The following is a 16,651-nucleotide window of genomic DNA, read 5'->3' as shown; positions in this document are numbered from 1 at the left end:
TCATGGCTGAGTGGTGGTTTGAACTTTGCTTTCCCAGGTCCTTATAAGCACTACACCACACTGGTTCTTATGTGTGCTTAAAATATTACACGCACAGGCCAACATCGCAGAGTCAACACCCAGAAAATAGGGAATGATTGAGCAATTTTGACCTATGCACATGGGCCACAACTGAGATGTGTGGGGCCAGTGGAATTGGAGGTCGTTTGCCAGATCTATGCAGAGGCAAATCAGTCTCTTTATCTGAGGTGGCCCACAGTAACACTCTAGAGCAATAAAGAATCAGAACTGAAGATGTGGTTCTGCAGGTACAAGCAGATTCTATTCCTAATGACCGGAGTCATCAGGGATGGGATGGCCCCTCTGCTAAAGTCAATTAGCAAGTCTGCCCTTGACATTCATGGGATCAGGATTTACCAAGGATTGCTTTTAATCTGAAATATACAAAGAAACTTTATAAACGGGAAATATTTCTAAGTAAATGGAGAGCCCATCCAAATTTACCATTAATCCTGAATTATTTGAAATAAAAGTTTTCTTTCTTCAGTTGGGGGGAACTTGACATGCAGCTCTTTGATCTGTTGTCTTCTTTCAAAATGGAAGCTCATGCTCGCATCATCAGACTAGAAGATTTACTATTTCGTCTAAGGAATAAGGCAGCCACTAACCTGTGCACATATCTGGTGCATTACATGTCCAAACTCATGGAAGTAGGTTTTCACCTCATCATGTCGCAGCAGTGATGGGCGATCTAGTGTTGGCTTTGTGAAGTTGGTTACCAAGGCTGCTACTGACATCATTCTGCTGCCATCAGAGAGGAGGCAGCCGGGCTGGAGTCCAAAGCAAGCTGCGTGACCATACTTTCCTTCTCTGAGTAAGAAATAGGCCAAAAGCATGTTTAACAAACTACCACAATGTAAAAGTTTATCATTTGGCATTGCTTACTAATATTAGAGAACAACATCATTTTCTTGGAATAGCTAATAACAAGAAAGCATTTCACATTTCCATAGACATATATATATAGCCACCATACTTAGAATCCAAACAACAACAGCATCAGCTCTATGAACATAAGCACGTAAAATAACATTAATGTTTTTTCTTTCTTTTCTGAAATTGACATGATACCACAAGGGAAATTTTTGACTGCTTCCATGTGTCAGTTTTACTGTAAGCTATCCTTAGTCATGGAAAAGGACAGATCTTATTCCCTGAATCGTTAGCCTTTCCTTTTAATGTTTAAAATGATTTGAAGAATGGAATCTAATCACAGTATGTTAACCTTTGGAACTGTGAGGCCAAGTGCAAACAATAATGCATGGCACTAAACTCCATAATGTTCACGACTATCACAGTTGCAACAAGGTTCCCCTCAACACCTTTTGCAGACCATCAGCTATGTTTTACCACATTATAATTTCTGGAGCCTATTGCCTTCTGACTTCTGCCCTCATATTCCCCCTCCTTTATCCTTTTACTTGAGTGTCAGGGATTTCTAGGAGTTACAGCATTTGTACGCCATTACAAAAGGGATGTGGATATAAGAGTGTCTTGGCAAGAAACATTTGGTTCTCAACACAGCTTTGGGGTGCTGTTATTCTTTCTTGGAATATCTTATTAAAAGATGGGGTGCTTAGCCCATGGCAGCAGCAGGACCAGAGGAGCAAAGCAGCCACGGTCCTTTATTGAGAACCTGCATGCTTGCTTGTTCAGAATAAGCCATGGTTTGGCTTAGCATTGTGTGTGAACCAGGTGACTGAGCGGAAGCAAAGGTTGCAGACACCACAGAGATGTTCTCCATTACCAAGCCATGATTTGACATTGTAGCAAAAAGTAAGCCACAGCCCTGATGAGGAAGAAAACTTAAGTGCAGTGATTTCCTACTAAACATTATTCCTTGTCCTTTTCGGGGAAACTATGCTTAGAAATGAACTACATAGGAATAAAAACAAGCAATCCCTCAAAGCATAGTGAAACCACACTGGGCACTATATCAATTTAGATATAGTTACAGGTGGGTAGCCGTGTTGGTCTGCCATAGTCGAAACAAAATAGGAAATTCTTTCCAGTAGCACCTTAGAGACCAACTGAGTTTGTTCTTGGTATGAGCTTTTGTGTGCATGCACACAAAAGCTCATACCAAGAACAAACTCAGTTGGTCTCTAAGGTGCTACTGGAAAGAATTTCTTATTTTGTTTCAATTTAGATATGTTGGCTTGGCAGGTTCATCAGCCAACAGCACCTGGTTTTCTGCTCTACAGCCAAGGTATAAGGGCTGCCTGAAGAAGAAGAAGAAGAAGAAGAAGAAGAAGAAGAAGAAGAAGAAGAAGAAGAAGAAGAAGAAGAAGAGTTTGGATTTGATATCCCGCTTTTAACTACCCGAAGGAGTCTCAAAGCGGCTAACATTCTCCTTTCCCTTCCTCCCCCACGACAAACACTCTGTGAGGTGAGTGGGGCTGAGAGACTTCAAAGAAGTGTGACTGGCCCAAGGTCACCCAGCAGCTGCATGTGGAGGAGCGGAGATGCGAACCCGGTTCCCCAGATTACGAGTCTACCGCTCTTAACCACTACACCACACTGGCTGAGGAGGTTTAGAAGTTAATCCTGTCCAAGTGTTCAGTTTCATAGACTAAGGGATGCAAAACACCTTAAGCTTTGAGGCACGTGCCATAAAGGGACAATGGAAATGCAAAACAAACTAACTTTGGCAGCACTTGGCAGTCATAGTTGCATTAGGACCTGCCCTGTGCCCTTGAATTCCAGTAGCATTTAGCAGGAAGCAGTGTTAAAAGAGGTCATTGCTAAATATATGAACTCCAAATACAACAACAGTTCCCAGAGTTATTCCTTTGGGGAGAAACTGTGAGCATCCACAAGGAATGGCACAAATCTTAGCCAGGCTCTCAGATTTCCATCCGTAAATAACCAGCTGTGATCAGCCACACTATAATCTTTTTAAAATAATTAGTTTTACCAAGGCTGTCACTGATTCAAGAAATCCTAGTTTATTAATAAATCAATTGCATCTGCACATGAGGGGAGAAATGGGTTGGCTCCAAGCTTAGACATTTCTTAAGAGTAGTTCCATAGATTTCAGCAGAGCTACTCTAAAGAATGACTAAATTTGGAGCCAACTCTACTGCTCTAAAGAAATAAACATACTTTTCTTTGTAGTTAGATGATATACACATACATTGCAACAGGAGTCCCTTTAGAAGAGGCTTCTTTTCAATGTAAGAGATAAGGGAAATGTCTGTTATAAGATTGTCCTTGCCATCTGTTATTTTTTATTAACTACCTGCATTAAAACTAAATTTTAAAGTGTAAACATGTGCTGACTGATTAACTAGAGAACACTTTTTAAGGTAAATAAAAATTTCATTGAGAGAACCAGTGCAATATAGTGATCAGAGCAGCCTTGTCTAACCTGGTGCTTTTTGGGTGTTTTGGACAAACTCCCATCACTCCTGACCATTAGCCATGCTGCGAGTTGTAGTATTACAACATCTGGAGGGCACTGCGTTGGGGAAGACACAGTTAGAGAGGAGCTTACTGAGTGAGCTTGGACCTGTGATGCTCTCAACTACCTCATAGTGTCATGAGGAAGATAAAAATAAGGAGGTGAGATACCCTACGGGCACCACGCTGAGATCCTTGAAAGAAGAGCTAGGTATATATGCCATTAAGAAAAGCCGCCGCCACTAATTTTAGCTAGAAATCATAAAGTTACCTTGGGTACAGGTCCAAGTAGAACTGCCCTAAAACTTCACCTGTTGAGCTGTCCTTTACAGTGTAAAGTGTGACACTCTCGTGCCAAACGTGAGCACCATCCACTTGTTCAAATACAAGTCCAAGCAGCTGCTGGTAAATATTCAGCAATCCTTCTGTGACGGCTTCAATGGGAAAATACTCCTTCAGCTTTTCTTGATCCACAGAGTATTTGAGCTCCTCTGTCTGATTCATGTAATAATGCAGGTCCCATGCATTAATCCTGCCATCGTATTCAAACCCTGCTTCTTCACACTCCTTTTTCTTAAGGTTTAGAATAAACTCTCTCTCAGCCTCACCCAAAAGCTTCAGCTTATTACTTAGGTCATCTGAAAAGAGAAACAATCACAATGACTTTTGCCAGCTTGTTTGTCTTCATCTCGAGGGCTCCCGGTGGCATTTGGTTGTCTACAAGCCTCTGGACTAGATAAGTCTTTGATTTGATCTAGCAGGGCCCTTATGTTCTTACATTACTGCAGCAGTTACATTTTTATAACCATTTCATTCTTAGATCTATTTGGTCGAATATAAACAGAAGGCCAAGAACAACCATCAAATGCAGTTAACTATATGTGACTTGATACTGATGTGATATATCAATAAGCCCCTGTTTTAGAACAGTGTCTAGTTAATTCCTACTGAATGCTTAATACCCAAGTAATTCCTTCTTAATTAAAGGCTGGCATAGCATTTACTGGAGGAGCAATTCCATTAAAAACAACAACTGTATTTCCTGCAAGTTAGTTCCTAACAGATCCTAATCATCTGGATTGGTGTCATTAGGGCATATCTGTTTCCATAGTCTGTAGATAATGAGACAGACAGATATGGACTTGTGCCAACCCAATAAAACGCCTACCTATTTGCAACTGGGTGGGTTAGATTATCCACTTTTTCTTTTTTGCACTAGCCAGATTTATAAAATTTAGGGATGTTAACTAGGTACTCTTGACTGCTTGGCTTACTTCTACTTATAACTAATAAATGGTTAAGCAAGTGCTAGGTAATGTTATATAAGTCCTCTTAAATCTCACAAATCACACTCAATCTCTTATACTCTCCAAGTATATACTGTATACAGAGAAAATGAAAGTTAGATAGAGTTTTGAGTAGAAAAAAGATGCTAAAAATACTTGATCAGATCCTTTTCTTTGCCTGTCCCCAGTAAATTTTCACAATAAATTTTACCCCATGATTCAAGTACTATGTTTGATACTTTTGCATATATAAATAAAAACAAACCTAAGAACGCTGTAACATTGTCTGTGATCTGTGCAGTGTTCAGCTCAAGAACAAAATTGGCGTGTGTGTTGTATCCCATAAGTCCTGCTAGTTTTGCCCTCAAAGGAAGCAACTGTTGAAGAATGTTAACATTTTCCTAGGGAAATAAAAATTAAGGCTTTAAGCTATTTCATACAATGCAAAGAGTAAAATGTACTTTTGACAGCTGTTTCATACATTTTGAACGAAATATGCGTCAAACTCTTGAGAACGCCAACATGCTAAAAATATATATGTTTGTTTGTTTGTAAAAACGTTTCCTTATGTTTTGTAGCCAAGTATCCACAATTTACATATGCTTTAATTCAGGAAGGGACGTAGCTCATTGGTGGAACATGCATTTTACATGGGAAAGTTTCCAGATTCACTCCCGGGAATCTCCATTTAAAAGGATCCCATGGAGGAGAGCTGGAAAAGACCTCTGCCTGAGATCCTGGAGAATGGACATCAGTCAGAGTACATAGTACCGAACTAGAGAGACTAATGCTCCCACTCGAGATAAGGCAGCTTCATTGACTTATATGTATTATTGTGCTGCTCTGGTTTGCCAGAAGCGGCTTAGTTATTCTTAGTTATGCTTATAGTTATGCTGGCCACATGACCCGGAAGCTGTATGCCAGCTCCCTCGGCCAATAAAGCAAGATGAGTGCCGCAAGCCCAGAGTCGTCCGCGACTGGACCTAGTGGTCAGGGGTCCCTTTACCTTTTATAGGCAATGGAAGTTAGGATTTATTTATTTTTAATTTTTGTAAATATGTAGAATTTGAAGATTGCCACTCTTTTTAATAAGTGAATTTTCTGTACTCATTCATTTCCCAATGCACTAGGGAAGAGAAATGGAGACTCTGTGGCAGTCTGGATGTCATTGGACTCCATCTCCTATCTCCCCTACCTTGCTGGCTGGGGCTGATGGGAGCTGGAATCCAACATCTGTAAGGGCACACGTTCCCCACTCCAGCTGTGGATAATATAGGCTGCTCCCATGAGAAAACAATCAAAATGTGTCCACCAAGCCAGGTACATAAAGGGCCATGGATCAGTCATATTGTTCCTATATTTTATCTCACTTTGGTATGGGTGGGACAAATCTCCCATACCTCTTTACACCTGGAGTTAAAAGAAGCTTCCATTCTTCTTCTGGTGTCTGGAACACTGCACTTCTTCATAACAGGAAAATAGTGTGGATATTTTAAGGTGACTTTATATCTGTTTGTTTCAGTCTTCTCCAAACTACTGATGAAATCATCAGGAAGGGCACCTGAGGAACATGGGATATAGGGAAAAGGATACTCTTCAGACATTATCTTTAACAATACAACAAATGTTTGGCATAGCAACCATCACAACTGTTTAATTACCAGGCTGATTTCTACTGTCAACATGCATTTTAAAAATTACAACCCTACGGTTTCCATTATTAGCTGCCTAACAAACTTGTAGCCTTCTAAATATTTTGGACTCCCGCTCCCATCAGCATGGCCAATTGTCAGTGATGATGGGAGTTTCAGTCTAGCTGCATCTGAAGGGGCACAGGTCCCACACTCCAGGTATATACATTCTCACATATATACATATGTTAACAGCATAAACTGAAGTAAACATGCTAATTCACTATGATCAACAAAAACATTCTAAAAGCAGTTACAGCATCTAAAAGCAATTGGGTTAAAACATTCTTCCATCCAACAAAATGGTCCAAAGAAGATAGAAAATATGAAACTAACAATACACAGCTGTGGGGAAATGGTCATTGCAAGTAAAGTGGAAATGAGAGCAAGATGTTAACAGGTGAAGCTGATAAGTATCTGAGATAACTTTTCCCAACCTGCTGCTCTCCAGATGTTTTCAACTACAAGTACCAGCAGCCCCAGCCAATATGGGCATCCAAAACATTTGTGGGGTACTTGACTGAGGACAGTTGATTGAGACAATACTTACACATACCTGGAAGACTTAGCAGCATAACACTTAATCATTTGACAGTGTTAATGCAAAAATGCATACACCTCCTCTCAACAGCAATTGGTAAATACATACACACACACACACACTCACAAAGTTCATCTTGAGAAAATATCAGGAATGTATTATCTTCATTGAGGTTTTTGCTGAAGTCAATGCATAGTTCGCTCAGTTTCTGCTTTATTATCTTGATTTCCTTAATGGGAGAGAAAGATGGGAGAAGCATAACCTTTATTAAAAACAAACAAACAGAATAGTACAACAGTTTTAACATGCTAATTTATTTGCCAAGGACAAAGAACACTTTCAATATATCAGCCTGAGTTACTCAAGTCATGTATATATAGTTTAAATCTGTCAATTAAAGTGCATACTTCCATATCTGTGATCCTAGCTTTCTTCCTGCATTCAGCTTGGACCAAAGTATGTAGAGGGATGGAGGAAGGCATGCCACCTCCATTGTCACTGGGCATGCCTCTTCCATTGTTTACTGTGAAGCTCTGAAGGTAGTGTGGAAGTGTCTCAGCCTGAATGCCCCATATGGTCAGGAACCCCAATAAGGCAGTTGGGACTTCTTGGCTAAGGAAACCACCAATCACTCAAAAACCATACTGTTTGGAATGTTCTTGTTTTATCCCGTTTTACTATTTGCAGATGTCATACTTACATTTTGTACTTCTGTAGGAAGATGGAGACCATTCCTTTCCCCCATTTTTATTGACTTCTTCAAGTATCTTTTGGCTTCAGGCCTTAAAGTCTCAATGTCACATGTTTGCTGAAATGAAAGTAGATGATGATATTTAGCCATTTTGTGGCATATTAAAAGCTCAGTGAGTATCACAGGTGGCTGTCTTCTTCTGCATCATGGATGGGAACGGACACACACACACACACACACACATGTATTATATCAAGCATTTTACTAAAGAAACATTAATCTTTTGTCCAATATTGAAAGAGTTTTCCTATGCCCAGTAGGGGTTGGTGGGGCATTCACCTGATTTCCCGTCACCTGCATAGCCACTGCTTACTGGGAGGCGGCAGGGGGGTACAGTGGGGAGGCTGGTGTGGTGTAAATCAGTGCTCCCGCCAGGGTGTTTGCACCTCAGAAACAACAGGCAGTCAGGTGAGTGCTCACACTGGCAACCACCACTACCTATGCCTCATCTGCAAAATGAACCAAGGTAGACAGTATTCACTATTTATTTGAATTGTACATTTTTGGTGTGTGAGTGAAATACTGTTTTTTCACATTGATTGCATTGATGCAGTTATCATCATTCTACTACACACCAGGAATAATGTTTTCCAAAAACTTAACACGATGTACAAACCATTTTTGTCATTCTTTACAACAGAGGTGGCTAACCTGTAGCCCTCTAGATGATGTTGGAAGACAGTTCCCATCAACCTTAGCCACCATGACCAGAGGGCAGGGAATGATGGGAAATGCAACAGGGCACCAGGTTAGATACCCCTGCTGCAGAATGTTCAAAGATCTTGACCAACATATTCAGCAATCCTCCACACACAACAACCCTGAAAGGTATATCGGCACACTACAGATGGGCAGCAACTTGTGCAAGCCACCTAGCAAGTGTGTGCCAGAGGTTAGACATGAATGATGACTATAGCACAACTTTGGGCGGCGGGGGGACGGGGGACGGGAACCTGTTTAATTCACTCAGTCCTGCCTAGTGGTGTGAGCAAAAGTTGCTGCCTCTCTGCTTCACAAGCATGCACATGGTGTGTGAGAATAAAATGTTAACTAATAGAATACTGATGGGTAAATATTGATTTTGTTTGAGGAATTCTAGAGCGAAGCATGCCAGCTGCCACATTGGGCTTTTCCACAGGGAGCAAACATTAAGGGCAAGCAACGACGTTTCATGTTACAGCTGGGTCATCACACACTGCTCAGAGATGAAGGCGTTTTAGAAGAAGGCAGATACAAATTAGGCTGCCATCTATGCATTCTTATTTGGAACTAAGTGGCAGTGGAGAGGTGGGAAGGAGCAACTTCCAAGCATTTAAATTAACAATAAGGGTGTTTAGGGCCAACCAAACAGAGAAATGGTTTACGTTTTCACACACACACCCTGTGCCTGAAACCTCTATCAGGTATCTTCCCGTCTCCAGCTACATTCAAATGTTTGCAAACAAACCATTAGCTTTCCCTTTTCTACATCTCCTAATACAGAGAACTAGCAACAACACACTTAAGTAATCAGCACTTTGTTGAGCAGGGCACATTTCAGAACAGGAAGAAAGGAGTGTATGAATAAACAACTTAATAGAAGGGTTGGAGGATATCCAAGGTAATGGATAAGCCACAATGAGCAGAGATGTTGCTCGTTGGAGAAAATGCACTATGCCAACCCAAAATCTCCAGTACCTTGTTTTGAGTTGTTATTCATAAATTAAATCTGCTGGCCGCAGCAAGTACTCAGTGACCAATTCCAGTCACTATGGAGGGTTCTGAATCATGCAGGGAGCCTCTATGCATAGGGGAGGCTCACTGCTTCTGTCTTTCACCCTCCATGAGTTAGATGGTGGCAGGGGGTGGGATGGGGGGAGAGGGAAGAGTTTAGCAAACTCATCTGCTCTCCCTGCTTATGTGCACAATTTGTATGTGTAAAACCCAAAAGACATTATTTTTCAACACTTTTCTTCTGTTTTATGTCACCACCCTTTTCTACATCAGGGCTGTATCCAATTAAGTTCTACTCAAGAGTATCCACACTGAATTAATGAACATAAATTAGTCATGTTCATTAATTTCAATGGTTTTACTCTTGAGTTGGACCTAACACTGGATAGTACTTTTGGTACATTTTGGAGCTAATCCATGCCACATTATACAACAGCAGTATTCCTTACATTGTCCAGATTTCTTTGGTGCAGTAGGGCATTCAACTAACTTCTGTCCTCTTAACACAGGGCACTTAATTCAGATGGGATGGGCCAATCCAGTCACAAGGCAAAGGTGGAAGGAGATAACTACACATACTTCAGGCAAGGGTACATTCCTTTAATCCCTGTTCTTCAGCTGCAGAACAGAGCAACACAAAGGTGTTTCCTAGATAAGGTTATCACTGCTCAAAAACTTTGCCTCAGGCAGGGTCTCAAAAGGCAGGTTTCACTCAGCCTCTCAATCTGTATTCTACTTAGGGTAAGGGTAGGAAACCTGTGGTCCTCTATGTGTTTTTGATCTACAACTCTCATCACAGTTGATACTGGCCATGCTGTCTGGGGCTGATGAGAACTGGAGTCCTTCAACACTTGAAGAAACCACAAGTCCCCCACCCTTGCTTTTGTGAATATTTATGTGTTTAGCCCTTCTAGGCATCTATCTTTTCATAGATGGAGACTGACAAGCCTCCTTGCCACTGGTGCTGCCTCTCCCTACCTGAGCAGCTCTTTATCACTTGCATCAGTGGATTTCTGACACCCCAAGCTCATCCTGGTTTCCCAGGAGCCCCACCTCCAATTTACACTCAGGCTCGACTTGTGGTCCAGTCCCAGCATCAAGTACTTTTAGCCTCAGGTAGAGCATCATGGATTGATGGTATGGATGATTGGGTATTATGTTTTAACGACCCTGAAATGCCTCTTAAGGACATATATGTTTATCCAAGCTTTGTGGGATTCCTACATTTTTTATTCTTTTGTATACTGCCCAGTTTTATTTGTTATATATCCTTCCATTTTAATCTAGTTTTTAGGGAATGTCGGTGCCGGTGATCTGAAAACCATGGAGATATCTTGACGGGATTAGTCAGATGAGGAGGAAGATTTCTTGGCTTCTAGTTGCTGACAAATGTGGACTTGGGTGACCTGTTTTTCCAAAGCCTTCAATGCTCAAGATTATTGTGATACAGATGCAAGCGTGCTATTCAAAGGCACCATAAACAATACGCATACTTAGTGGCACAGATAAAGGCACAGCAGGTGACATGGCTACTCAACTGAAGAAGCTGATTCAACACCCCCTTCAATCCTATAAGGAAACAGGGTGGGCACAATGTGGGCTACAGGGTGGGCTATAGCATGGCAAGCAGTTCTGTGTGTTAGCAAGCAATCTAGCACCCCATGTGAAAGTCGGAACCCCCTTCCATCTGTTCATGCCTCTGTTTGTGTTCTCAGGGATGACATTCTCAGGGATGACTCTCACCCTGGCCAGCACCTTTTTAACCTCCTGCCCTTGGGCAGGAGATATAGAAACATGATAAGCCACACCAACAGGTTAAAGAACAGTTTCTACCAGTGAGGCTGCTGAATGGAAGACAGCAACATTGCAGCTGACATTCGGGGTTAGTGGTCGTACAACAGCACATAGAGTGTAACCAGGACTGAGAGATTGTGAGAGGGAGGCAGGCTTGTTTAATCTCACTGTAAACATGTGGTACAGTGAGAATAAAGTATTTCTATTTCTATTTTCTATTTCTAGGACCTGAGTGATGGGGGAGGTGTCCCTGCTTCCCAAGAGGTGGACGGGACAGGTGAAGCTGCCCCCTATGGAGAGATGAGGCTAGACCCAGCATCTGACAACTCCAGAGGTGAAGGGAGTGGCAGGTAGGCACAGTGGAAGTGTCAGAGGTGGACTCCAACAGCAATAGAGAAGAAGGCAGGGCGTGAGAGTAGGTTGAGGGAAATCCCCCTCCCCACAAACTTGGATCCTCCCTAGGATCCTCAGCACCAGACTCCCGTGAATCAGAAAGCAACCTCTAAACCCCACCCTGCAGCTCTCCCCAGGGCCCTCTGCAAATCAGCCCTCCTTGTTGCTCAGAGGAGTTCAGGGAGCTAGAAGACTCTGATCCAGGGGTGGGACCCACAGGGCTGGGAGACAGTGGTCAAGATGCAAAGGATTCTTTTCTCAAAATGCATCTTCTGTACCATGAACAATACAGAAAAACATTATATAAAAAGATGCAGAGGATCCACAGGAGGACTCTGACCCTGAATGAGTAGGAGCTTGCTTGACCAGTCAGAAGTTCAGCCATGTGAATGACTGTGCCCACTCCACTCTTCAAAAGGAAAGTCCGAAGGGCATGTCAATTGCTGGGATGCTGTTCTAGCTTATGCACAGCCACAGAACTATGCTGTGCCTTAGAACCATGTAACCTACAGCCTGCACTAAGCTGGGATGCCATACAGATTTTTGGAATAAAACCTTTAAACCTCAAACCAATAGTTTGAGTTCCCAAGTCTGAAAGTGGGAGTCAGGACACTCACCACATCTGCTCATGGGTGAGTGGGTGGGTTGGGGACCAAAACAGAGAGGAACAAAGTCTCCACTGTTGCCACCATGGCTGCTGCTCTGGGAAGAAAAGAGGTGAAAAGGGGTGATGTAAAAAAAGAGGTGAAGAAAAGGGGTGAGGTAAAAAAAAAAAAGGTAAAGGACCCCTGAACAGTTAGGTACAGTCCAACTTGACTATGGGGTGTGGCGCTCATCTTGCTTCAGGCTGAGGGAGCCGGCGTTTGTCCACAGACAACTTTCCAGGTCATGTGGCTGGCATGACTAAACTGCTTCTGGCACAATGGGACACCATGATGGAAGCCAGAGCGCACGGAAACACCGTTTACCTTCCTGCCGCAGTGGTACCTATTTATCTACTTGCACTGGTATGCTTTCGAACTGGAAGAAGGGGCTTGGGGCAAGCTGCAAAGCGGGATTGGCAAGGGGGTGAGGGATTGGGCAGAGGTTGGCAGGTAGGTGGGGTTAGCGAGTAATGCAAGCAGGGGTGAGAAGTGATGTGGTTATACTTTTAGGTCACTGCTTCCTTCAGGGTGACCTAGCAATGTAATTGAGTTCAAAATTTCCAAATCAAAATCTCCCATAAAAGAATTTTATTCTGAGAATTGTTTTTCTAATTCTGATAATGTTGGAGAATTCCCCCCCCCCCGATTATGCCTCCTCCCTATTCCCCCCCCCCACTTGCAAATAAATTGGAGAACTTCAGAAGGCAATTTTCTCCCAGTCCTGTACATTAGATTACAAGATCTACACCATGCTGGCAAAGGTCCATCCCTTAGCTTTTATTTTTCTACCCATGTTTGTCTTGTCCTCTTTTCATATATGTTTATACCAACATAATGAAAAATAAATTTAATAAAATGTTAATGTTAATTCAACAAATAGAAGATGAAGCGTTTAGCCAAAGAGATCACATTAGAGGCTTCCTTCTGCTCATCAGCAAAACAGGAATTAAATTACAGGAAAACACCTCTAGGCAACGGAATCTCCTACTGAGAATCATCATTTTTAGACAGAGGCATCCTGACTGAGCATTGCTTGTTGTTATAATGAAAACGCTCCAATGAATAGTGTAGTAATTTGTTACAAATGTAATTCAGCTGTCACCAGGACTAGAAGAAGCAGTTTATGGTGGGTTATTCCTCCTGTTCAAACAACAAAATAAAACTGTTGAAAGCAAAACATTTTTAAAATGCAATTCAAGGCAAGTAACCAAAAGAGTAGTGGAATGCGGGTGGCTCTGTGGGTTAAACCACAGAGCCTAGGGCTTGCTAATCAGAAGGTCAGCGGTTCGAATCCTCGCAAAGGGGTGAGCTCCCGTTGCTCGGTCCCTGCTCCTGCCAACCTAGCAGTTCAAAAGCAAGTCAAAGTGCAAGTAGATAAATAGGTACCGCTCCGGCGGGAAGGTAAACGGCATTTCTGTGTGCTGCTCTAGTTCGCCAGAAGCGGCTTAGTCATGCTGGCCACATGACCCGGAAGCTGTACGCCGGCTCTCTCGGCCAGTAAAGTGAGATGAGCGCCACAACCCAGCCCAGAGTCATCTGCAACTGGACCTAACAGTCAGGGGTCCCTTTTCATTTTTTTAACCAAAGGGGTGGTGAGGATTTTGGTAAGACATGGGCTCTTCAAGTACAGCATTAACTCAAACATGATCATAAATAATTAAAAAAATCCTGCTTTATTTTGATTTGAAACAAAAAAGTAAAAAAGCTACAGGGTTAAAATATATGACAATGAAGATAACCAAATTGTGACCCACACGAGTGATCACATTTCACCTTGTAGTAAAAGCTGCATCTCCAATAAATGAAGCATTTGCAACACCATTCATAAGCAGCTTTTGTAGACTATAAGCCTAAAAACAGGGTTAGTCTTTACTTTTATCATTGTACACTGCTAACAATAGACACTTAACTGTAACTAGTAAATAACAGATATTATATTAAGGCCTATGCAAATGCTCAGCATTGGAGTTGTATCAGCCTGTCTTCATATCAGCTTCTTATTCTGTCTACATGTGCCACTTACATAAGTGACTACTTTGAGATGAAAGTGTATATAAAGGATGGTCTAATCTGAATGTTGTGCAATAAGTTAACATCACCAAAGAAGTGCATCTCTCCTGCACACGACCAGTGTTTTCTAACAAGCAGTATCATTGTTAAACCCATTGCTAACTATAGCAAAGCTTTTCTTAATTGACCTAGATTGCAGCTACAAAAGATTTATTTAGGTCCAGAGAAAATGAGTTCCAGTTATCAAACAATGGTGGAGAAATATTCCAAGGCCTTCAGTTTCTAGATCAAGTACAGGGCTAAGTGCTGTAAAAATGGCCTAAGCAAAACATTCTAGTATATCCCTACAGAAAAGTTCTAGCAGCTGATGAGGCCTAATTCTTTTTTGCAAGGTATGTTGGATGCAAAATGCACTTCAACTCCATAAACTCTGGAACTAAGCCCTGGTGTGTGCGTGTGAGGGGGGAGACATACAATGAACCACATAATTGTAAAAGTCAGAAGGGTCCCTGTGGGTGATCTAGTCCAAACCCCTGTTTTGCAGGAATCTCAGCTAAAACTGCCATGACAGCCAAGGGCTGTCCTACTTTGTCTGCTTTTTTCTTTTGTACTGATCTTATCCTGATGAGTTAATGCTGAAAATGTTTTTATTAGATTTTCTTTTATTGCGATTTCCCCCCTTCCTGATTTATTTTGATTTGTGATTTTCTTGTGTGATGTTTGGATGCAAACCAACGGGTGTTTTATTTTAAGGAACTATTAAACGATCAGAAATATCCAACCATCGAAATGAAAACATATTTAATTGATTAAGTTGCAATCCCTTTATTTCCACTGCCTGCAGCAGCTGTGTAAACCCACAGGTCATTTCTTCTTACCGAATTCTCCTTGAGAAGTGTTAACCATTTCTTCCAGCTTTCTATTGAAACAGAGCAGACACAGCTATCTCTCCATTTCTTAAGTAAAAAAGATTTTTAACTGAGATGCTGAAAAGCACTGAACACATAGGTAGAACCCCTTGCAAGACTTGGCATCATAAGGGACCTAGGCAAATGGCTGACAAGCAAACTTCCCTACTGTTTTACCTGTAAATGGACAACCCTTTGGAATACATCTTCTCTCATGCTCATCTCAACATCAAAGTGAGAAAGTCTCTTATCAGCTTCTGTGCTTGCTGCACGGACATCTTTATCGGGTGAGACATGTTGTGGAAAATCCAGCATGCTTCTTTCCACTAAAAGAAAACCAAAAAAAACAACAACCCCAAAATAAACAAAATAAAGAGGATAACAGCAGTACTCAGTACTAGTTATTTGGAGGAAGAGACGTTCCCACTATGAAGAAATTATCTACTTTTTTAAAACAAACAAACAAACCTGTTACTAGTTCAAGCTTTTTGTAGGATGTCAAGCAGAAAAAGTGTTTTCTTGGCTAATTCCATATGCATGCAAAGCCCTAAATGGTCAACTTCCTAACTAAAATAAAAAATTCCTTCCAGTAGCACCTTAGAGACCAACTAAGTTTGTTCTTGGTATGAGCTTCCGTGCATGCACACTTCTGCAGATGAAAGGATTTTATTTTGTTTTGACTATGGCAGACCAACACGGCTACCTACCTGTAACTGGAACTTCCTACCTAGTCTGCACAATTCAAAATTGTTATAAAATCACATTGAAAATCTAATTCCATACTATGTAACATATCATGCCCCTGCTGTTATATTTAGCTATAAGCACCTGTACTCAGAAATCTTATTTCACAAGTTTAGTCTCTCCCCTTCTGGTGCAAATTGAAAATGATACTTAGCCATGTCACAATTACCTGAATACTCCACTTCTATATCTGCTAAAGCCTGTACAGTGTTCTCATAAGTAACCTCTTCCATATCAAGCATTCCAATGCTGTCATAGATTTGCTTTGTTTTCTTAATAAGTTCTTCAGTCCTTGTTCTAATCTGCTCTGGCGGCAAATCCCATTTCAAGAAGTTTCGGTCTGCTGCACTACAGGATGAGGCCTTGAAAGCTGAAGTAATTTCTGTTCCTAATGTCATTCTGAGTAAAATCCTTGGACCACCTGCCCTGTAAATAGAAGAAGGGGAGAAGTTAAATAGCAAAAGAAGCAATATAGCAAAAAAGTCAACAGGTAAACTGGAAATTACAGGTGCACTTGTGGAGATTAACTATTAAGAAATATAAGGGGAGAATGAAGATTCTGAAGTTTTTTTTTATACATCTGAAATGTTTTGATAAGGACTGGGATTAGAGGCATGAAGGCCCAGAAGAAAACTGGGGAAGGGGACAGAAAATTTGAGGCAAATCCATATATAGTAAAACCATACGGATGTAGCTCAACAATGCCAACCAGTG

General features: G+C 41.5%; 1 protein-coding gene across 2 annotated transcripts in view; it reads right to left on the bottom strand.

Annotated features, from left to right (window-relative positions):
• The window catches only part of NLN (neurolysin), a 28,646-nt gene that overhangs the window by 6,709 nt on the left and 5,286 nt on the right, over positions 1–16,651 (bottom strand). For both annotated transcript variants that reach the window (XM_033164515.1, XM_033164516.1), the window contains exons 2-9: positions 16,107–16,363; positions 15,371–15,519; positions 7,681–7,788; positions 7,107–7,209; positions 6,149–6,309; positions 5,014–5,149; positions 3,734–4,100; positions 669–870 (exon numbers count right to left, since the gene is read on the bottom strand). In XM_033164515.1, coding sequence (XP_033020406.1) covers positions 669–870; positions 3,734–4,100; positions 5,014–5,149; positions 6,149–6,309; positions 7,107–7,209; positions 7,681–7,788; positions 15,371–15,519; positions 16,107–16,363 — 1,483 coding nt within the window. The remainder of the gene's footprint in view (positions 1–668; positions 871–3,733; positions 4,101–5,013; positions 5,150–6,148; positions 6,310–7,106; positions 7,210–7,680; positions 7,789–15,370; positions 15,520–16,106; positions 16,364–16,651) is intronic.

The sequence above is a fragment of the Lacerta agilis genome, chromosome 11 (assembly GCF_009819535.1).
Source record: "Lacerta agilis isolate rLacAgi1 chromosome 11, rLacAgi1.pri, whole genome shotgun sequence".
In the NCBI taxonomy this organism is placed as follows: domain Eukaryota; kingdom Metazoa; phylum Chordata; class Lepidosauria; order Squamata; family Lacertidae; genus Lacerta; species Lacerta agilis.
This window is presented reverse-complemented; position numbering and strand designations above follow the sequence as displayed.